Genomic DNA, 22,715 nt, shown 5'->3' with positions numbered 1-22,715 from the left:
TGAACTGTTTTGTTTACATTCCTACATGGAAAGATGATGTGTATGATTCATGAGACCTCAGTATTAGGGTAGCTGAAGGGAATATGCAGATATATATATATATGTTTATGTATATATATATATGTATGTGTGTGTATATATGTATGTGTATATATATATATATATATATATAGAGAGAGAGAGAGAGAGAGAGAGAGAGAGAGAGAGAGAGAGAGAGGGCACAGGGTGAGTTGAAGATGAAGGGAAGATATCTAAAAGGAATAAAATCAAATTAAGGGATGAGAGAGGAATATATTGAGAGAGGGAGATAGGGAGAGATAGAATGGGGTGGATTATCTCGCATAAAGGTGGCAAGAAGAAGCAGTTCTGTGGGAGTAGGGGAGAGGGCAGGTGAGGGGGGAATGAGTGAATCTTGCTCTCATCAAATTTGGCCTGAGGAGGGAATACCATACATACTTAATTGGGTATCTTACCCCACAGGAAAGAAGAGGGAAGAAGATAAAAAAAGGGGGGGGTGATGATGGAGGGGAGGGCAGATAGGGTTGGAGGTAATCAAAAACAAACACTTTGGAAAGGGGACAGTGTCAAGGGAGAAAATTCAATAAAGGGGGATGGGTTGGGAAGGAGCAAAATATAGTTAGTCTTACACAACATGAGTATTGTGGAAGGGTTATACATAATGATACACATGCGGCCTATGTTGAATTGCTTTACTTCTTAGGGAAGGTGGATGGGAAGGGAAGAGGGGATAGAATTTGGAACTCAAAGTTTTAAAAACAGATGTTCAAAAACAAAAAAAAAAGTTTTTGCATGCAACTAGAAAATAAGATACACAGGCAATGGAGTGTAGAAATTTATCTTGCCCTACAAGAAAGGGAAAAGGGGATGGGAGGGGAGTGGGATGACAGAAGGGAGGGCTGACTGGGAACAGGGCAACCAGAATATACACCATCTTGGAGTGGGGGGGAGGGTAGAAATGGGGAGGAAAATTTGTAATTCAAACTCTTGTGAAAATCAATGCTGAAAACTAAATATGTTAAATTAAATTTAAACTGAAAAAAAAAAGAAATATATGTATATAGAAAGACATATGTTTATACACATATGTACATACCTCTATACGGAAATACACATACAAGTGTATATACATATACATGCACATGCATATATCCATAAATTACCAAATTTGTGACACAATTGTTCTGTTTGTATTGTCTTCCTTCCATTGGTCAGTTTCTGCTTTTGTTCTAGCAGTCAGAAAAAATTGCTTTCCAGACCTGCAGATTCCTAGGTCTTTAAAAAAAAGAAAGATGACCTTGAGAAGGAATTGCAGTAGAGTTCAGGGGCCTTTGAAGGTAAAGTTGTTAATGAGTTGCTGCATGCTCTCTATATGTTCCTCAGTGCCAGTGAAAACTAGATGAACATTTCCACAGACAAAACCCAGCACCCATAAATATTCAGCCCTCCACTGGGAAATCTGCCTACCTTATCATTCAGAAGACTGGCCTGGAATATTGCTTCTGACATGCATTTTTGAATTCCTTTAAGTCGAATATCTACTTAGAAGTACACAAAGTGATTGCCATAGATGAGGATAAAGTATGCCTTCTTCATTCATGAGCCAGCAGTGACAGAGATTTGAGAAAGATAGATAGCTGTCCAGAGAGTGCTTGGCACCTACAAAAGCTAATGAAAGGGCCAGTTTGAGATTTGTGGCAGTGAGCATGGGCTCTGATGCATGAGGAAAATTTGCAGCCCTTAATCTAGCATATGGGGTCATTGTACAAGGTGAACTAATGGACTAGACTCAAGCATGGGCATTTCCCATAGTAGCATGGGGCTCACAATATCCAGAGAGAGGAATGTTAGGTGTCAAGGAAAGAGTAGAGCTGCTAATGAACAGGCCATGGGAGCTTCAAAGAGAATCAAATTAAAAAAAAAAAAGATGGCAGACGTGCTTTCCTCTATCCATTCACCAAGTAAAGGTGATCTTTTTCCAACTTATCCACGCTGAGAGTGTATCTCTGTGGGAACTTGGGTGCTCTCTCACCAACTCTTTTTCCAGGAAGGTCACCGAAGGGCTGACACATACCTGGCACAGGCAGAAGGTCTGGAGCTACCTAAAACCTAAGTGGGAGAACACCCACTAGTAGGGCAGGAGGACTTCAGAGTTGGACAAGATGGCACTACCACTCATGGAGTCAGTCCACTGATTATGACCTCTGAACCATTGCCAGCTAGTGGAGGCTTTTCTTCATGGCCGGAGCTGTCCTCAATGAAATCAGTGACCTGGAGTTAAAGGTCACTAACCCCATTACTGATCCCCTGTGTAATCTGCTTCACCAATTTACTTCCAATGCAGTTAACCTACAACAGCTGTTTTCCTCAGCTATATAATAGTTCTAGGACTGCCAGCATTTCTGCTCTGAAGTCATATTTTTCAGGCTAATAACTCAGCTGTAAAAATGTCCTCTGAACTGAAACTTGGTAGGGAAGGCAATTTCCCAGTGCCCTTTTGGATTGCCTCTGGATATGTAAAATCAGAAAATCAGCTCTTGTCCATTTTTTTCTATAAATGTCACATGTACTTTTAAGAAATGTCATGAGTGACATGATTAGTCCAGTTTGCTGGGAGTATTTCTTCCCTCTTCTTCCTAACTTTCTGTAAGATTGACTATTTGGTAGGCAGATGCTTGGGTTTTCCTCTGAGTCTCTTTAAAAGTTTGAAAGGCAGTGAAATGTTACAGTGTAATTAGTCTGGTCATATGGTAAACATCATTTCAACCTTTCTTTCCATTGCAATCACTTCCAACCTGATTTTGGAATTGTACAATACAGCTGTGTCAAAAAGCCATATGTCATTAGGTCATGGCATGAGGGAGTTGTCCTTGGGTTGGAGCTGAGCTTTTCTGCCATGCAGATGGCCAGAGTCCTTCACCCTGCACCACATCAACTTTTATGGAGCACATGGCTGTGGGTGGCAGACACCCAGGCTGAGAACTGCTCAATGGTTAAGTAGTTAGAAGAGGAGGCTGCTGAATATAAGTTCCCCAGACGTCCCTGGCTCTCCCCATAAGAATTTGCTTCTTTCAGTGCAGAGGTGGTATTTCCAGTGGTATGTTATGGGGGAGTTCCTTTTTGGGAGGAGGTGTCAAGGGGAAAGTTATATCATAAAATAATATATTCCATGAAAATTTCTTTAATAATTTTAATATCAGTAGTAACCCCCTCAAAAAAACAAGCAATTCATAAATGTATGAAAAAAGCATTTGACTAAATTTTGTGGTACAAGATCTACACATTCAAAATTACTCCCAATAGTTAGATATAATAGAAATTGTGATTCTGAAGAAGCTTGTTTTTAACATCAAAAGTCTCAATTCTATATACATTTGTATGGTCATGTTGCTCTTAATGTGTATTTCTCTCTGTCTCTCTTTGACTCTGTCTCTTTCTCTTTCTGTGCATATCTGTCTCTGCATCCCTGTCTCTTTCTCTGTCTCTCTATCTGTCTGCTTTTCTTTCCTTCCCTCCCTTCCTTTATCTCTCCCTCTCTGACCTCTCCCTCTCTGGAATTCAGCAATCCATGTGTCCTCATGTCAAATACACCCAAATGAGCCCAGGATGCCATCATTCTCTCACAAAATCAAGTCATAAATGTGTATCTGCATTTTTACCTCACCTGGGGAGAGAACTTTAATGTAGCACACACACGTTAGAGTCTAGGCCATCAGGGAACTATAAGGTAACCAGATCTTTGATCAGTAACTGAAGCCCTTATTCCCAGCTGGATAAACAGTCTGTAATTTGGGATCTTTTTAAGGTTCGACAATGTGTTTTCAAAAGTTAGTTTAGTTTCTATGTCTTTTTCTAAAACTCCAAATCCCTTCAGTTAATGGTAACTAGATTAAAAAAAAAACAGACTACAACTGAGGATGCATTTAATTTTAGATGCTGAAGAAAAGAATTAGTATGGTTTGAACTTTTATCATAATTATAATAGCTAATTATTTCAGGATGTAAGACATTTGCTAAAACTTCCAAATCCAACCCAAGGCCATGTAGACATTTTCCTTACTCATTCTTGACACTGACACTGAAATTTCATCACCCAATGGTCATTGACTGTATCAACTCAGATGCTTAAAACTAACGCATCCACTGTCTCAATTCTGCCTAAACTCATCCATCCCCAAAAAGTACAAGGGAGAAAACCCAGGAGAATGGGCAATATTTCTACTAACAAGGTTCACATTAATTTTCAAAAGCAAACAAGACACAAATTAGAACTTCTGAAGTCTTTTCATACACGTGGAGACTCAGGATGAATCCACCACATTTGCCACCTTTGGACAACGACTGTGGCTGCTAAGCTTTAAAATATTTAACTTACATTATGAAGGAAATTGCAGTAAAGAAGGTACGACAGCTGGCTTTCATTCTACAAAGGGAGCATAGTGTGGTCTTCTACTTTGTGGAGTACTTTTCTTTTTATTGATTTGGTTTCTTGTTTTGCGTAAGTCCATGTTAGATATATATATATCCATTGACTTAGTGATTTATATATAACTTCTCTACCAACATTTTAGAGTATATTTGATGCCAAATGAATTTTACCAGTTTTTGTAAAGACTCTCTATGTTTGGGTTTTTATTTGGAATACATCAAAGCCAACAGAGCATCTGTAGTTTTAAAACTGACCTGGAATCTAGGAGATTAAACATTCCCAAAAACTGTATGTGATGTTATTTCAATGTTGGTTCCAGATATCAAAATAACTTTTTTTAAGGTACTATACCTTCGTTTGAGGTCCAAAAAAAGCCCAAGGAAGTCAGGATCGTGGGAGAATGTTAACTGTGTAAGGAGGAGGGACACCAAAACTTTTTTTTCAACGTGTAACATATTTGTCTGCACCTCTCTACACTTAACCCCTTCTTTCAATGGTATGCATGCTGGGGAAAGGAACTCTTTTATTTAAGTTACTATGTATCTCCCCCTCACTCATCTGGGCTCTCTACACAGTAGGCATCCTTCATTCATTTCTATGTGAATGTCAGCTTCTATGGAAGGTACAAGTAATAAGAGTTAGGTCCATGTTCAGTTTAGTTTGTTGTTGTTGGTTTTTTTGGGGGGAGGGGGCAGAGGAGGGGTTGAGCAAGTCACTTTATCTCAGGCAAATCCCTAGAATTTATCTACTAAATCTGGTTGAGGATGGTATTCCCTGATCTAATCCAATCAAGCCAGGGGAAACAGAGGCCAAATTGCACTAGTCCTTACCCTCAAATTGCTTACATTCTACTTGGGGGAGGATAAAATCTGTATACAGTAGTAAATACAGAAAAATTGGAGGAGGGAGAAAGCACAGAATACTGAGAGGAACCAGGAAAGATTTCCTTTTGGACAAGGTAATTGAGTCTAGCTTTGAAGGAAAGGAAGGATTGAAGGAGGCAGAAATCTGGAGAGGAGTATGTAGCAAGTATGAAAGACAGTCTTACAAAGCTGTGGAGAGTGAAGATAGTTTGGGGATCAGCTAATTGGCTCAGAAAATCACATAATTCACCAAGTCAATGATGATTGGTAGTTGCTACTCAGAATTTTTGTGGCATACCAATTGCTATTGAAATGTTTTCAGTGTTATTGGAGTTGTCCTGTTCTTGGCCAATGGAGGGCCATCATCAGAGCATTCACAGTTCCCTGGGCTGTTTACTGCCCATGTGGAAAAAGCTTGGGAGTTGCTTCCAGAAAGACATGATAATACTTCTGGAAGGGTCTCCTGCTAGATTTGGAGCATATACAGACATTCTGCTGATCAAGCTACGTGAGTGGTGAAGAAAGGAATTTTTGATTGCCTGCTGAGCCAGAACCAGGTACATTTGAAATTCACTAATCAGTGAAACTAAATCTCTTTTTTTCTCTTTCCTTGGTTCTCCTTTTAGTCCCTCCCCAATTTCAAACCATATGTTCTTACCTGGTCCCTGAAGATAAGGAAGAATTTAAAAAAAACCTCCAAATCCCAGAAGTCTATTTGGTTCAAGGCCATTCTTACTCCCTTAGGGAAGGTGGTACATTTGGATTTGTACTTCATTTTGAAAGTGCTAAAATTTTATGAGTATCTGTCCTCTCACAATGGAGATTGTTGATATTCTCTACGAATATGGGAACTGGTGGAGGGGCAGAAGTCTTCTTGTTGGCACTAGTACCAAAAAATTCCAAGATTTTGAAATCCTCTTTCCTCATATTCTTCTTGTTGCTTTTTCGGTCAAGTTGAAATATTGCTCATTGGAGTTCTGGCAGTTTTATAAAAAGTTGTTCTAGTCAATTATCTAGAAAATTCAGACTACTAAATATTTTGACCTGAGATATCCAAATGAAGTAAAAGTTTGATGTGTACATCTTCTTTAATTACATAACTAATTGTCTAACTTCTGTCTTTTGGGTACAGCAGAAACCACAATCTCAGACACAAAGCACACCAGACTGATAATAACAGGGGAATTATAAATATAAAGGCCTATGATTGATTGCAGACCTATGCTCCATGGATACTAGCCCTGTCCCACTCTGAGAGAGGATCGCATCCATGTTAGCTAATACTGAAAATGATTTTTTTTTTTACCTTTGCACCTCTCAAAGACTATGTACCAGGATGTAGTTCCAAGGTGTGGTATCCACACTAAGGAAATTGCGATGATTAAAAAATTCCAAGAGACATAGTTTCTGGGTAATTTAATAATTTTATTCATAAGACCAGCACATTTATTAATAAAAGGATCTCTTAGCCCAAAGTCCCCTCCTGGCCATGGGCTCACAGTTTATATGCCCTTTGAAAAGTAGGTGTTCCTAACAGTGGCAATCAACGCTGATTGGTTAACACAACGGAAGGTGGGGTATATTAAAATGAGGGTCTTGGGTTACCTGACTTGCATCACCCAAATCTGGTCAAAAAGACATAAATTTCCATATTGCCAGTCTGACAAAAGGGAGAATCAACATTTCCTAGACAGCTCTGAGAAAACAGAATGAAGGGGAATATGGCCATTAGCCGAAACTTAGAATTTCTTTTACTGTCTTATTAGATCTTGGCCTATAAATCTTTAAGAGAGATTTCCCACATTGGTGCCAATACAATAATTAGTTATTAAATACAAGAGAGAAATAAGAATTTATTACAAAATCTTAGATCTTTAGAGATGGTTAAATGCAGATCCATTATATAGGGCAGAGTTTTTCTATCTGGGTTAGACAGATACGAACTTGCAGTTATTTCTATTAACAAGTAAAAGCAGGACCTCTCAAAAATAATTTTTAAAAAACATAATAGTAAGACTCATTATTGAAAGTCACTGTCTGCTCAAGACAATATGGTCCCTTGAGCACAAGTTAAGACCTAGAGGAGACATTAGAGATAATTTAATCAATTCCTTCCCCCTCCATTTTATAGATGAGAAAATGAAGGCTCTTGAGTGTTTAAATGGCTTGACCAAAGTCATTGTCACCTCAGTATAAGCAGGAAACCGGGGATTTTGAACCCACGTTTTCTCACTCCATTTCCACCTCTCTTTCCACTGTACCAATTACTTACCCTTAATATTTACTACATTGGCAGATGCAATTAAACTCTTCCACAATAAAAAAACAATTCAATCAATAAGTATTTTTTTAAACTCCAGGTACTATATTAAGTGTACAAAGACACAAGTTACACTTGTCTTGCTCTCAAAAACTTACACTCGAGAATAGTACGTTAATGCAAGAAATCCCTTTTTATTGTAGTCTGTGTTTTGGAACTAACATAGTACTTTATTAGAATAGCATGCAGTCCCAGTAAGAAAGGAACCATGATCATATTGCCAGGATATCACTGACTTTGCTTTTTAATCCTAGTTTCAGTTGAGAAAGTAAAACACAGATTAAGTTACTGAATTGAAAGTGTGTTCCAAGTATTGGCAGAAGCCTAATAACTCTGGGGTCTTCTGGCCATGAATCAAAGAAGTCTGCTCTGTATTTGATGATCTTTGAAGGTTTTGCCCAAAGTGTGTTAAAATTGTTTTCATCAAAAATGGGGCAGCCCTCTCTGCAGTCTCTCTTTGGAACTTCCCTAATTCAGTTTTACAGAGATGGTGATGACCAGCCTCCCTCCATCCTTCGGTAGGTCCCCAGGCTCTATTGCAGTGTTTTGGCATGTTATTCTGTGAGTCTTTACAATTTCAAAACTAAGCAAACCCAGACATCCGGAGATGCTAAAATTAAAAATCTGTTTCCTTTTGACTTGCCATTTACCGAGTGAGCTCCATCAGGGATCACATTCTATATTTTTCAAATAAACCCAATCACCCTTAATGTGATGGCAACATCTGAAACTAAACGTCCTGTTTTCGGCAACTCCAATTCATTGGGCAGGAATGGCTTTGACAGCATGCCTTTAGAAATATAATTATGGTTGGGGGACCTGGTATTGCCCTAACCACCAGATGGCATTTCCTTAATTAAGTTTATTTTTCTCCCATTGAGATTTCCCCAAAGATTATGTAAACTTTGGTGAATTAAAGGATAGGCAAATACTAGGAAGATTTTCCTCAGTACTCTAGTTATTAGCATTTTCCCTTCTCAAATTATGTTGTATTTTTAAATCCATTTAAAGTTTGCAGATACACATGCATTCACAGTAGAATACAAGCTCCTTTTGGGCAAGGATTTCCTGGTTTGCTTTCACTTTTGTCTTTTTGCCCCCAATACTTGCCACCTAGTAGGTGCTTAATAAATGTTTGCTGAGCTGAGATGAATTGAATCATTTTTGTCCTAGGTGATTATACCCTTCAATCCTTCTGGAGTAGGAGGAAGGTCTGCTCTAACAATTTATGACCAAGAAGGCTTAATTTATTTCCACAGGGTTTCATTTCAAAAATACTTAAGATTCTACAAATCCCTTTTTCCTTGAGACTGTTGAGGGAATTTACATTCTCACTAATCTAAGGGCACTCCCTAGCTTCATTCCCTGAACCAGTCTATGAAATGTGAGTAACTGAATATGTTTTCCCCCAAGATCCCTTATTTTATTATTCATTATTTTCGATAAATGGTTCTGCTGGCAGAGGGAGTGTTTTTTCCAAATTGTTTCCACTCTGTGTCTGGTGTTGTTATTTACAATACCAAATGATGACAAATCCCTTCCCACTCTTCTCCTTTGATTGTCAGGTTTCTGGTATGTGCACAGAAGCAGCCATCAGCCTGTCGCATCTGTAATCAAACCAAGTCCCCAACCGTCACTTTTGCAGTAGATTCTCTGAGAGACGAGTCAACTCATCCTATCCTTGGGAGCCTCCCAAATTAATTTTGATTTCAGGCAGTTGGTCCTTTCTTTTCAGCCAGCTGAGCTTTGATTGATTAGCCCCATAGACATACTGGGTGACATTGACATGCATGTGTGGTTTTTGTATATGGTATCTCACAAGCAAACACCGAACTCGTCTATCGGTGACCTCAATATGGAATGAGGTGATCTCTGAAGCAAAGGAGGAAATAGGGATGTCTTTGATGAAAACAAAAGACAGAGTAAGAGGAAGGGAGAGAAGGAGGAGGGAGGAGGAAAGAGAGTGGGAAAAAGGGGTGTGGGGTAGTGTTCTTACCCAACACAGCTTTTGGATTTCTCTCTGAATAGTGTCCTTTTCTGCTGCCAGATCAGCCTGATTAGATTTGTGTATCTTCGTGGGTTTTTATAACTGAAATGTATTTGGGAGTCTCCAGGGACATGTATTCCAAGAACAACGCCCAAGTCCCAGGTTCAAGAACAAGTCTGAAATCTCTGGCCAACTGGGGATTAGAATGTTGCGAAAATGCCTTCTTTGATGGGGAGTGGGGTTAAGGGGAGGACTGATTACAGGCAGGTTTCCTAACATGAAGTTCTACAGTTTCTGGTGCCCAATCAAGATGATGCTGGATTCTTCCCATAACTGTCACTTTACAAAATGTTTACTTCTAGCTTAAGAAGGACAGAGGCTTGAGAGGAAAGCCAGTGGCTGCACACATTTTGTGCAGTTTTCCGAAAAAGGATGGAAACTAACTAAGAAATGAATCCCATTAGAATGAGAACCAAAATTGTGTTGCAAGACCCTCATGTCTTAGTCCCCAAATCAACATGGAAAAGTGTTTGGATGCTTAGAGCAGAATTCCTCTCTTCAACCTGTTCTTGATTGCAGTACTTTATGCAGGAGATACAGCATAGTCCAGTGTAAATCAGACTAGATGACCTGGGTTCAAAATCCTGGCTTTGCCATTTTCGATCTGTGTCATTTCTCTGATCCCTCCCCTCCCCCAACCCAGGTTCTTTAGCTATAAAATGCAGCATTAGCCTAGATGGCCTCGGAGCTTATTTTCAGGCTCTAAGTCTAGGGACCTGTGTGAGCTCTGTTCTTTCTAACTCAAGCCTTTTGTCTTTGACATGCAAAATTTGGTTTCTTTTTCTCATATTCCTCAAATCAGGGTCTAGACAATAATTTTTTTTTCTTCACAACTCCCCTTCTCTTTCCAGAGGTAATGGAATGGTGGGTATGGGGTATTGAATATACCATCAAAAACAATAGGTTGGTTTTGCAAAACTGTTTTTTTTTTCTTTTTCTTGTTAATGTCCCAAGGGATGACTGGCAGAGTAAGGGAAGGCGGAAGGCTGCATTAGACAATGAAGGTGACATCAACACAAAAGATATCAACAAAATTCCCACATTTTAAAAAAATCTCTATTTTCCAGATATCTGCCTCAGAATATCACCCTCTTCAATCACTCATGGGGCCATAGAGCTGGAAAGGACCTTAGGGGCCTTCTCCCACCCCATCCATCCTTTTGCTGTTAGAAAGCCGGGACCTGCAAGGCTAAAGCGTCTTGTCCAAGTGCACAAAGCTCGTAAATGTTGGAGGCAGGATACGAACCCAGAATTTACTAACTCCAAGTCCAAGATTCTATCCACACGGTCACACTACTTCTATCCATAGGTTATTTGTTAGCGGCTACTACATGCTGAACACTGTTTTAGAACCTGGGGTTATGAAGAGAACAGTAGGGTAACTCCTCCTTATGGTGCGCAGGTGTTAAAGAAAGGGGCGGGGAAGATAACTTCTTAAAATGTTAATTCAATGTAAGTAAATTCAACATGGAAATCCAACTCAAGTCAGCCACAGTTGTCAAGATAAGTAGCAATCTATCAAAGATAGAGGATAGAATGATTCTCTCCGCGATCTGGAATTTACTTAAAGAGAACTTAGTTCAGGTGCTTTGTCCTGACCACGCCTTTCCAGTCTCCTTTACTGGATCTTCATCCAGTAAAGCCCTGCTAACCAGGGCTGTCCTCCAAAACCCTTCCTGGGCCTTCTTCTCTTCCCCCTCAATACTCTATCACTTGGTGAGCTCATCAGCTCCCGTGGATTTAATTATCTCCATGTAGCTGAATCTCACATCTCTTTATCCGGCACAAATCTTGTTTCTGACATATAATCTTTTATGTCTGACTGATTATGAGGCATCTGAAGCCTCCTTTCCCATAGATAACTCAAACTCCACATGGCCTAAATAGGCATCATTATTTTTGTCCCTAAACCCTCCTCTTTTCCTAATTTCCTTCCTTTTAATTGTCAAGAACACGACCATCCTCCTGATCACCCAACTTCAATGTCATTCTAACTCTCATTCACTCCCCACGTCGTATCAATTTCCAAGTCCTGTCAATTCTATCTTTATAATAGAGTTCATAAAAACCTCCACCTCTCCTCTTATGCCACCTCCACTTTGCCACCATTATTTCTTCTTCATAGCATTCTGATTCATCTCCCTGCTTCAGTACTGTCCTCACTCCAGTCCATCATCTATGAGCTTGCTCTTCCTAAGGCACTGATCTGACTGTGTTACCCCCTCCATGAAATAAACTCCATTGGCTTCCTATTAGCTCCACATTCAAGCATAAAATCCTCTGTTTGACTTTTAAAGTCCTTCATAACCTGGGACCTTCCTACCTTTCCAGTCTTTGGACTTCTGTATAGATACATATGACTCAATGTTGCACAAGATGTTCCATTTTCTTACTGGAGGTCCATTTTCAGTGGAGGTCTGACAGCCTGGAATTGTCTCCTCCTCCTCTCTACTTCCTCACTTCCCTTATTTCCTCTTAGATAAAAATACACCTTCTTCAAAAAAAGCCTTTTCTAGTCCCACTTAATGCTAATACCTTCTCTCTATGATTATGTCAAATTTATCCTGTAAATAAGTTTTTTTTTTTCCGTACAGAGTTGTTTGTATATTGTCTCCCTTGTTAGACTGTGAGCTCCTTGAGAGCAGAGACTGTTTTTTTTTTTTCCTTTCTTTTTGTCCCCAGCACTTAGCACAATGCCTGGTCGCAGTGGGTGCTTAATAAATGCTTGTTGACCTAACCTGTTGTGTCAATTGTGTCCACACGAAATGTGTCAGTGTTGCCCCATTCCCACATGGCTTTGGTTGCCCCTGAAGGACAGCCCTATGACACATATTCTGCTTGTGTGTAAGGTGATGTGACTCTTCATTGGCTCAGACAATCATGACCCATGATGTCGCATGAAGAGAGAAAAGATTTCAGTTGGTTGACCATATATTTTGAGGGAGGACCTTCTGAGAGATCCACCAAGGGAGAGGCAAAGAGTAGAGTTTTCAAAATTGGGCTGGAGTCTGGAGTTATAGACATGTAGGGGAGCTGGCCCCCACTCACAGCACCTGACCTCTGAGGCCTGCAATCCGAGGGTCTGCCAAGGGCAGACTTCCCTCAGAGAGAATGTTCCCTCTCTCTCTTTGAGAGAGGGTTGATCTTGCTTTTTGTTGAAGAGCTCATTTATTCTTCTGTATTCTTTGTTATAGTCTAATATGCATAACTTGTCTGATTTGTTTGCTATTATCTTTGATAAGGACACTTAATATTTGTGATGGTCTTTTGTACAGACAGTGTTTGGTAGGGAGGGCCTAGGCGAAGAGCTTCCCTATCATCTGTGATCAGGGAAGCAGCTTTCATTCTGACCCCAGACTAGAGATATTTGAGAGGTGGCAGATAGATAGAATTCTACCTCAGTACCCTTCCTAGATACTGAAGGAGATGTGGCTCAGACTGGATTCTGGGTCCTACCTGCCTAACAGTGGCCCCAATTAGGTCACTAGAAGTACCAAGACAGCTGTCTTCATACTCTCCTTAAAGACAGGCCAGATCTAAGATCCTATCTCTCCATGCCACCTATAAGCAATGCCATAGAAATATGTTTACATATATAATACATACATACATATATATGTATATGTACGTATGTACATACATACATACATACATATATATATATGTATACAGAGAGAGAGAGAGAGGAAGGGAAGGAGGGAGAGAGAGAAGGAGGGAAGGACGGAGAGAGGGAGAGGAAGAATTTGTACTTTTTTTAAGAAAAGGCAGAGTGGGAAGCTGACTCTGTCAGCCAAAGGAGGGGGCTTTGGTATGGAAAACATGGTGACAAACCATAGTCTTAAGCAAAACCTTTTCAGGAGACATTCGCTTATGGTAATTGTTTTGTGTTTTGAGACTGCCACCCACACTCATCTGTCCTGGCTTATTCACTGCCAAATTGCTTATTGTGGTATGATAATAGGCCCATATTCTTTTATGGAGGAGGAGGAGGAGGAGAAGTGGGAAAATAAGTTATTTATTTCTATGACCATGTAGTAAGAAGTATATACATAAATAATACCATCACTTGAGAAGTTATGAACTTATGCCTCAGTTTCTTCACCTGTGCAATGCACTATTTGCCCTAAATGATTTCTAATGTCCTTTTCTGACTATATCAATTTGTACATGTATGAGTCTTTCACTTTCACTAAAAACTTTTACTGCATCAATCGAGCAATAAACATTTATTAAGCTGAGGTAGTGATCCGATCAAGGAAAGTGGGTGAAGACAATATATACATAACAGATAAAAGATGATTTGGGGAGCAAGATAACAACTGAGGAATCAGGAAATAATTTCTGTAGAAGGTGGTGCTTAAGCTGAGCCTTAAAGAAAGCCATGGATTCTGAGAAGTAGCATTGAGGATAGACTGCATTCTAGGTCTCGAGGATGATGACCAGTACAAAATATTTCCAAGCTGGAAATATTTCAGGAATGGACCAGAGAACAGATTGTATGTCTAAGGACCAGCCTAGCTGAGTTCAGAGATGCTCATTACCAGAAGGGCAGCTGTGAGCTGATGAATTTTTCAATCACAGAAACAAAAAAAAATCCAATGAGTTTTGTATTCTTCATCAGTGGGGTAAGGACCCTCACTGAAGAAATCACAGTTCTTTGCAGCCAAGTATTGACAGATGAATCTCTCAATCCAGGAGTATTTATTGAGCACCTTCCAAATGTGCGCTAGGTAGCCTAGGGAATTATCTAAAAGGTATGTGCTAGGAATTGAGTGTCCAAAGCACTTGGATGAGGGTCAATTGACTTGCTGTAACATTTGTCTCACCCAAGTATCGACCGGCATCAAATAGAGTTCCATCTTTTTGTCTGCTCAAGTCAAAGGCATGGAAAGAAGTTTGATGAATGGAAGGGAGTGACCAGTAGACAACAGGGGTACTGCTGCCCTGTTCTTTTATTTTTGCTTTTTTACTGCTGTCCTTGAGCAAAGAAATCTCCTGAAGGACTAGGTTTGTGTTGGCATTCTTTGTTCAATGGGAGTTGACTTTGTGACTGTCAACAGCTAGTCAAGTTTAATCATGGGGAAAATGTCATAATTCAGGACCCTCATTCAATAGCAGGAAAGCTGAGATAATTGCCTTCAGGGCTCAAGTTTCTCAGATGCTGAAGGTTTTAAATAGCCAGGAAACCTATAGGGAATACATACAGTATCTGTGAGTCAGTCCATTCCACACAGAGTTCTGAAAATGTAAATGGCGAGCATTTTTCAACATATACTTACACACCACAGACAAGTCATGGGCATTATTTTGTCAGAAGCAATGAACTCAGTGAAGCTATGTAATTAGAATGGGCACAAAATGGCCTCATTAGAAATTGAAATAACAGATGCCTTTATTCTTCTTGTCTGTAGCGTATACACACATTTGACATGACAGGCTTTTAGCTGATGTTGTTTGTATTTAAGAAACACCATTTCTCCCTGTTTTTTGGAGCATGTTTTGAGACAGCAATGATGTGTGTTTGTAGGGTGCTGTGATAACACCAACAATGGACCACACTATGTCAATGCAGCCAGCAAGCATGATGGGCCCCCTGACGCAACAGATGAACCATCTTTCCTTGGGCACGACGGGAACGGTAAGCTCCTAACCTGCATCCTATGGTTGCTTTCATATTTTGTCCCCAGCCACGCATAGACTGTTTTCTCTGGTAACATTAGCTCAGCTCACTCTGTTCATACCGTCCCACTTACTGAAGCATCTCTCAAGATTCCAGTGTGACTTCATCAAATTCTTGCTATGATTCCATGTGTGTGCTCTTCTGTATATGTATGTGCATGAGCCCAAACTGAATAAGGTAAACACTCACCTTCATTTATGATCATTTCATATGTCAAGTTCCTTTTGCTAAGAGGAAAATATGTACTCTTGATAGAGAAAGCATCCTTCATCCCTTAGTGTTCTCAGCTCTCTGCTCTTTGCCTGTGCCTGAGTTTCATGCCCCATCCCTCTTCAAACTACAGTCAATACATCATTTTCTTTTATTCACAAGCGAGGAAGCCAGGATATGACAGGTGGATAGTACAGTTTTCATTCCCTTTAAAAATATAAATCAATTTTCTAAAAAGTTATTGAACATCATGGTATTAGAATTCCTGGATTCTGTTCGTGACCATAGAGACATTGGGGATATTGAAAAGGGAGGGAAACTAATGTACCTGATGTTTGCTTATTGAATCAAAGGGGATATTTTCTACCAGTAGGATTTCTTCCAGGTAAAAAAAAAAGGTAGTAAAATAACCTCCTATTTTAGCCTCAGTTTCATCTTGTTGCTTGAATTATAAATAGCCCCATGAGCAAAGGCTTCCTGAGTTAAGGTTTTCAGTGTTTAGTTCCATGCCTGGTACATGGTAAACACTTAATAAATCCAGGCTGACCTGACTCATGTTAAAAAACTGTTCTAGAAAAGAATTCCCCCTCCTCACAACCTCCAGAAAGGAGGGGCAGAAGATTTGATTTCTAGCAGTACTTTTGGGTATCCCAGTGCTTTGATGGATCCTTCATCTTAATATAGAGGCACAGGTGTGAAGGACAACTTCCAACAGTGTTTGTCACAAAACCCATCCAGGCCTCCTTATCCTTGGTAATTTTTGTCTATTGCCTTCCATAATTCATAGGGTTACAGATTTGAAGTTGGAAGGATTTACTTGACAGACAAGGAAAATGAGACCCATGGTGCTTAAGTGAATTTGGCCAAGATCAGACAAGTAGTAAGTGGCAGTTCTGAGGTTCAAATCAAGGTCTTCTGATTCTGAATACATCAGTATTTCCATTGTACACAACTTCCTCACCCATAGAGAACCTGCCCATTGCACTGGACCTCTCTTTCTCTGGGTCTTTTGACTTTGGTATAGTAGTAGCAGAGCATTCACATTGTCCATCCCCCTGCATCTCTACATGATGCACACCCCTCATCAATTTCCTGGATGATATCATCAATGCCAAGAGCCAGCATGGTGCATTGAACAGAGAGCTAGCCTAGGAATCAGGAAGACCTGCACTCCAGTCCTATCTTTTATGTGTCGTATGGGCAAATCATTTAACGTTTCAGGGCCCCAGACAGAATTACAACACTGTAAGTTACATACAAGTTGCCAATCAGCATCAGTCAATGGAGTTTCTACATCAGAGAGTTCCTCTTTCATAGACGAAATCAAACGTCCAGACTAAAAAAAATGCCATTTTTTACATGTAAGTCATCATGGGTAATGCTCTGAAGCCTACTTGTACTCATTTGCAACTTTGATTATTGAAAGATTGTGTTTTTCCTTGATTCACAGCTAGATCAATAAATCACCTTGTATTTATTAAGAACATACTATGTGCTAGGTATTATTAAAATCATTTGACCTCCTAGGCTTCTGTTTCCCCATCTGCAAAATTAAGGAATTGTATTAAAGGACATTTAAGATCTATTCCAGCTTAAGTCTCTCCTAGAGAGCAGGGACTTTTCCCCTTTTTTTACTACGATGTGCTTGGCACATACTAGGTACTTAATAAATATTTGTTAACTTGACTCCTACATAGAAATCAAAGAGGGAGAGAATATCATTAGCCCTGTTAAATATCCTTGAATTATTGTTGTTGCTGAGGGCAAGGAAAATCAAGGATTTCAGAGAGAAGGATTTTAGTGTACAGGCATGCAGGGTTGGCTTGCTCCAGATGTGATGCTTAGCTTGGGCAAATGCATGAAGGCCGGAAAGAGCTAGCAGTGGGAAAGAATCACATTTTGTTGGAGAACAGAGCCCACAAACAGTTGAAAAAATAAGTTAGAGCTGAAAGAGGGGGCTCTTCAAGGGGACTCTTCAGGCTAAGGGGTTTGTCTCTTATTTGCTCGGCAACGAGGAGTCACTGAAGGTTTTGATCAGCCCTATACTTGTTTAGACAGATTAGTTCAACAGCAGTGATAAGGGTGGATTGGTGAAGGGGAGAGGGTAGAAGCAGGGATTCCAGTTAGGATGTTGTTATGCTGGCCTGGGCAAGAAGTAAGAAGAGCCTAAATTTTTGCATTTGCATTAGAAGTAGAAAGGAGAGCATGGATTCTGGTGACATTAATGGAGGGGAAACTGACCAGAGTTAGCAACTAATTGGACAGAAGGTATGGAGCAGAGAGGAGAATAGTAGTGGCATAAAGAGAAATGTGAACATTGGGAAGAGTAGGCCAAGATTTGTCAGGGAGTAAGGAATGATTAGTTCATTTCGAGGCAAGTTGAGACTGGTATCAGCAAGACATCCAAGCAAAACTGGGGCCCAGGGGAAAGGTCTGGAGAGTTCTGGGCTTGGCAGGATAGCTTTGGGAACTGTCCACATAAATGTGCTAATTGAAGCTATGGGAGCAAAGAAATATATTCATGGGGAGCAATGAGAAAAAAGAGAAGACAGACAAAAGATGTCTTAGGGAGGGAGAGGAGAAAGGGAAACCGTGAAGTCGTGATCAGAGAGGCTGAAAGTGAACAGGGGAGACATTGTACCATGGATGCTGAGAGAAGAGAAAGAATCCAGGTAGGGGGAGGAAAAGGAGGGAGAATCCATCATGTAAAATCTTGCAGAAATGTCAAGGAGAATGAGGTCTAAGTAGAAGCCATTGGATTTGCAAATAAAAGGCACTGATGATCACAGGGAAGGCAGTTACTTTTAGTAGACTGCTGGGGATGGAAGTCAGATTAGAGGGAATTGATGAGTGAATAAAAAGTGAAGATGGTGAGAATAGATTACTTTTTTTCTGAAAGGTTAGCAGTAAAGTGGAGGAGAGAGAAAGAACATAATAGTTAGAGGGGGTGATAGGGTCAGGAGATTGGGGACATGGCAGAGGTTTTTGTTGTTATTTAGGATATGGGAGTTCTGAACATATTTGAAGCCAGAGTGGAAGAATCTAGCCAAGAGGTAAAGATGAAAGATGGCAGTGTAGGGATGATCCATGGAGCCAAGTTTTAGGGCACACAATTATGGGATGGGATCAGGAATGCAAGGTCAGGGATTATCCTTGGAAAAGAAAAAGGCCATGTTATTCTCTGAGACCAGAGGGAAGTCAGAGAGACTAGGAGAAGGCACACATTTGCCCTAAGGTATAGAGGAGGGGAGCCAAGGGAGTTTCATATCATCCTCGATAGGTTTAGCAAAGCATGAGGCAAGGTCATCCACGTGGAGAGAGGATAACACAAAGGGGGCTGTGAATGGGTGCTGTAGTCAATGCCAGAGAGAATCAGATACAGAGGAATAAAATACTGCCTTTGAGACACTGAGGGCCTAGTTAAAGTTAGATAACAATCATTTTTAGTGGGTGTAGCCAACAGAATGTCTTGATTTCCTTCAACAGTGCCACATATCTGAGGAATAGGAGTGGAGAAGACAGACAGTGGTTGCTATCCAAGGTTGAGCATGTTGGGAACATAATATCTATGAACATAGAACATAATTATAAAAATGAAAGAGAACTTAAAGACCACATGGTCCAACCTCCTCTTTTTCCAAGTGAGGAAATTAAGGCTCAGAGAAATCTGGTGGTTTGCCTGCCAGAGTCGCATTGGCTAATATGTGTCTGAGATGGGACTCATACAGGTCATATCAAGTCCAGTGCTCTCTCAACTTCAGGGAAGTAAGGTAGAAGTCATAGAAATGGACAATGTTAAGTCATTTAGAAGCCAAGATAGAGAGGGTCATCAGTGCGGATATGTGAGTATGAAGACAGAATGGAAAGGATGAATGTGAACCTGAAGTCCTTGGACAACGTAAGTATCAATCAGTCAATAAACATTTACTAAGGATCTTCTGTGTGTGAGGCATCGTGTTCTATTCTGGGGACAAAAAAAAGACGCAAAAGATAGTCCCTGTCCTCAAGAAGCTTACAATCCCTGAAGTCAGTGGATGGCAGCAGCGAGAATTGGGGAACTGTCTTATAGTCTGAGGATGTGATCATCAGGAGATAACAGGTTATTTATTGATAATGGCAGAACAAGTTTAGAAGTTGAATGATTTTGATTCCTTTCCCTGGCAGGCTGTGGAGGATGGGGAAGGGGGAGGATGTAAGGGGATAAAAGAAGGAGATTTCAGCACTGAAGAGGGTGTCAAGAGATGTGATTTCCACAGAGAGGAAACTAGGCTTCACTCAATGCCAGGGGGTATGAGGAGTTCTATAAAGACAGGAGACAGCTTCATCTCACTTTGGTATTCTTCCTGCAGGGGAGAGCACTGTGCTTTGTTTACATCAGGAAATCCATGAATCAAGGAATCAAAATGCATTTATTGAGTTCTTACTACATTTTATGCCCTGCATTGTATCAAGCAGAGAATACAAACACAAGCAAGAAAGACAATCGCTAACTTCAAGGAGCGTGATAGATGTCTGATGAGTGAATGAAGATACGGCAGATAGAGACCGATCATAAAGTAGGGTATCCAAGGAGCTCAGGGACAATGGTGTAGGGGTAGGGGTAGGGTTCTCGTGGATAGGGAAGGTAGGGTAGCAGGAAGTCAAAGAGGAAAGCATTTTGTATCCAGGGCTGTGACTCTGGATGACAAAGATGAACAGAACAGGATTATGGAAGATAAACTCTAGCCTAGAGTCTGGAGACTTGGGGCAGCAGAAGGATTGCCGCGACAGAAGCCAAGCTGCAACAACATGTGTTTGGAAGTCTTCGTGTGCAGCACTGCCACACTTCCCGTAGTAGATGTTTTACGAAACTCTTTGTAACATCATCAGGAAAGGGATGTTGAAATACCTATTGGCTGGTCTTAGCTGTTTTTCTCCAAATCCCAGAACCTCATTAATTTTCCCTCATTGGAGGGAAGATCACTTTAACATTAGTGAATAGTCATTTGTGTCATAGAATCAGAGATTTAGTGCCAAAAGGGAATTTAGAGGCCATCTAGTCCAGTCTCCTTGTTTTACAGATATGGATACTAAAGCATCAGGAAGGTAAATGAGTTGCCCAAAATAGAAAATGGCAGAGTTCATGATGTTTTTCTAAGGCATGCATTTTTATCAGCTATGTATCATTGAGTAGGGTAGCTAGGTGGCAGAGTGGATAGAATGTCAGGACTAGTCAGGAAGACCATGGCTCAAATCTGTCCTCAGATATTTACTAGCTGCGTGACCCTGGGCAAGTCACTTACCCCTGTTTGCCTCAGTTTCCTCATCTGTAAAATGAGCTGGAGAAGGAAATGGCAAACCATTCCAGTATCTTTGCCAAGAAAATCGCAAATGGGGTCACAAAGAGTCAGGCACAACTAAACAACAACAAAGCTTTGGGCAAATCACTCTGTATCTTCTTTGCTTCATTGATATCATGGAAATACAGCCTAAAGTCATGGCCTAGAATAGGTGACATCTTTGGGCCCTTAGGAGTTTGGGGGCTGCATGCAATACTTACTATGGTAAGGCCAAGGTAGGGAACAGGAGCAAATAGAAAGAAGAGAAAGCAGAGGAGAAAAGATAGGAATCATTTATAATTAGCATATTCATTGTTGGAATATAGGCCACTGCAGTGATTGTTCAGATAAGTGTCTAAGTCTTTCCTTTTAAGTAGGCTAAATGTTTCTCTGATTTATGCCAATAACTTGCTTAGCAAGGTGTTTTTCTGCCCCACCCCCTGTGCAGAGACAGCAAGCCTATGATAGTGCTCATTTTACCCTCAGGTATCCTAGCTCCAAACCAAGGGCTCTTTCAGGTGTTTCTTGGAGTGAACCCAGCATCAAGGGGCATCAGAGAGAAAGACTAGGAGTCAGAGGATCTGCGTTCAAATCTTGGTTCGGCCTCTTATTCCCTTTGTGACATTGTTTAAATAACTTCACATCTCTTGACCTCAGTTTCCCTATCTGAGAAATGATGGGGCTGACCTAGATAAATTTTAAAATCCCTTCTAGCTTTATGGGTTGACCTTTGATCCTAGATGAAACACAAGGTCCCTTACTGGCTCTGAGATTTTAGGATTCTAAGCTATTTCCATTAAAAGCATAATGAGATTCTTGGTGTCCTTAAGGGTTCCCTTGAGGATAGCAGTTCTTGGCACACTGTAAAGCAGGGATCATTCAACTGCCAAGTCCCAAAGGTCTTCCTGCTGAACATGTGCCCTGAAGTTAAAATTTGACAGCCCATCGCTTACCTAATTTTCTAATCAAGAAATAGTTGGTGAAAGTTAGGCTCCCTGAGTTCATTTGGGTGGGGGGAAGGGGAGAAGGGAGGGGAAGATAGAGAAGGGCAGCAATGTGCCAATTCATTGGTGTTGAAATGACCTCTGCCAATAAAGGACAGCATTTGCTTTTCCACACATGGTCTTAGAAAGTTTCTAGAGTACTGAGAGATTAAGGGTCATACAACCAGAATGAATCAGAGGCAGGACTCAACCCAGCTCTTTCTGGCTTTGAAAATAGCCCTGTATTTATCATATATGTTAATTAAGCCTGGAAAAACAAATAGCCTGAGACCAGATTGTGAAAGACTTAAAATGTCCAGGTGAAGAGTTTTTCTTAATCCTAGAAGCAGTAGGGAGCCATTACAGTTGTTTGAGCGGGGTAGTGACTGTGCTTTTTAGATTTTTTTAAGCATCTGTATGGAGGATGGGTTAAAGAAGTGAGAGACTGAAAGCAAGACCAATTAAGAAGCTATTATAATAGTCTGAACAAGAAATTCTTAAGGCTAAAAAGAGAGTTGTGACTATATAAAGAGTAGAACATAGATGAGAGACACATTGTAGAAGTAAAATAGACACAAGTTACAATATGTAGAACAATATAGATTGGTCTATCCATGCTCTACACCTCATAGCCTTACAGTATTAGAATTGTCTGAGCCCTGAGGTTAAATGACTTACCTAGGGTCATACAATTAGTATGAATCAAAGACAGGATTTGGACCCAGTTCTTCTTAACACAAATCCTGTACTCTCCTTCATTATACCAGATTGACTCATATTGATTCATTAGAAATTGACAAAGTAAGCTTAAATTGACACCAAAGGTCCTGCATAGTGACAGCTATTT

General features: G+C 40.3%; 1 protein-coding gene across 7 annotated transcripts in view; it reads left to right on the top strand.

Annotated features, from left to right (window-relative positions):
- RBMS3 (RNA binding motif single stranded interacting protein 3) overlaps positions 1-22,715 on the top strand; it is a 758,966-nt gene that overhangs the window by 680,307 nt on the left and 55,944 nt on the right. For all 7 annotated transcript variants that reach the window (XM_036759106.1, XM_036759112.1, XM_036759109.1 and 4 more), the window contains exon 11: positions 15,205-15,315. In XM_036759106.1, coding sequence (XP_036615001.1) covers positions 15,205-15,315 — 111 coding nt within the window. The remainder of the gene's footprint in view (positions 1-15,204; positions 15,316-22,715) is intronic.

Source organism: Trichosurus vulpecula, chromosome 5, assembly GCF_011100635.1.
Source record: "Trichosurus vulpecula isolate mTriVul1 chromosome 5, mTriVul1.pri, whole genome shotgun sequence".
Taxonomy (NCBI): domain Eukaryota; kingdom Metazoa; phylum Chordata; class Mammalia; order Diprotodontia; family Phalangeridae; genus Trichosurus; species Trichosurus vulpecula.
The sequence above is the reverse complement of the archived record's forward strand: the minus strand, read 5'-3'. Positions and strand labels throughout refer to the sequence as shown.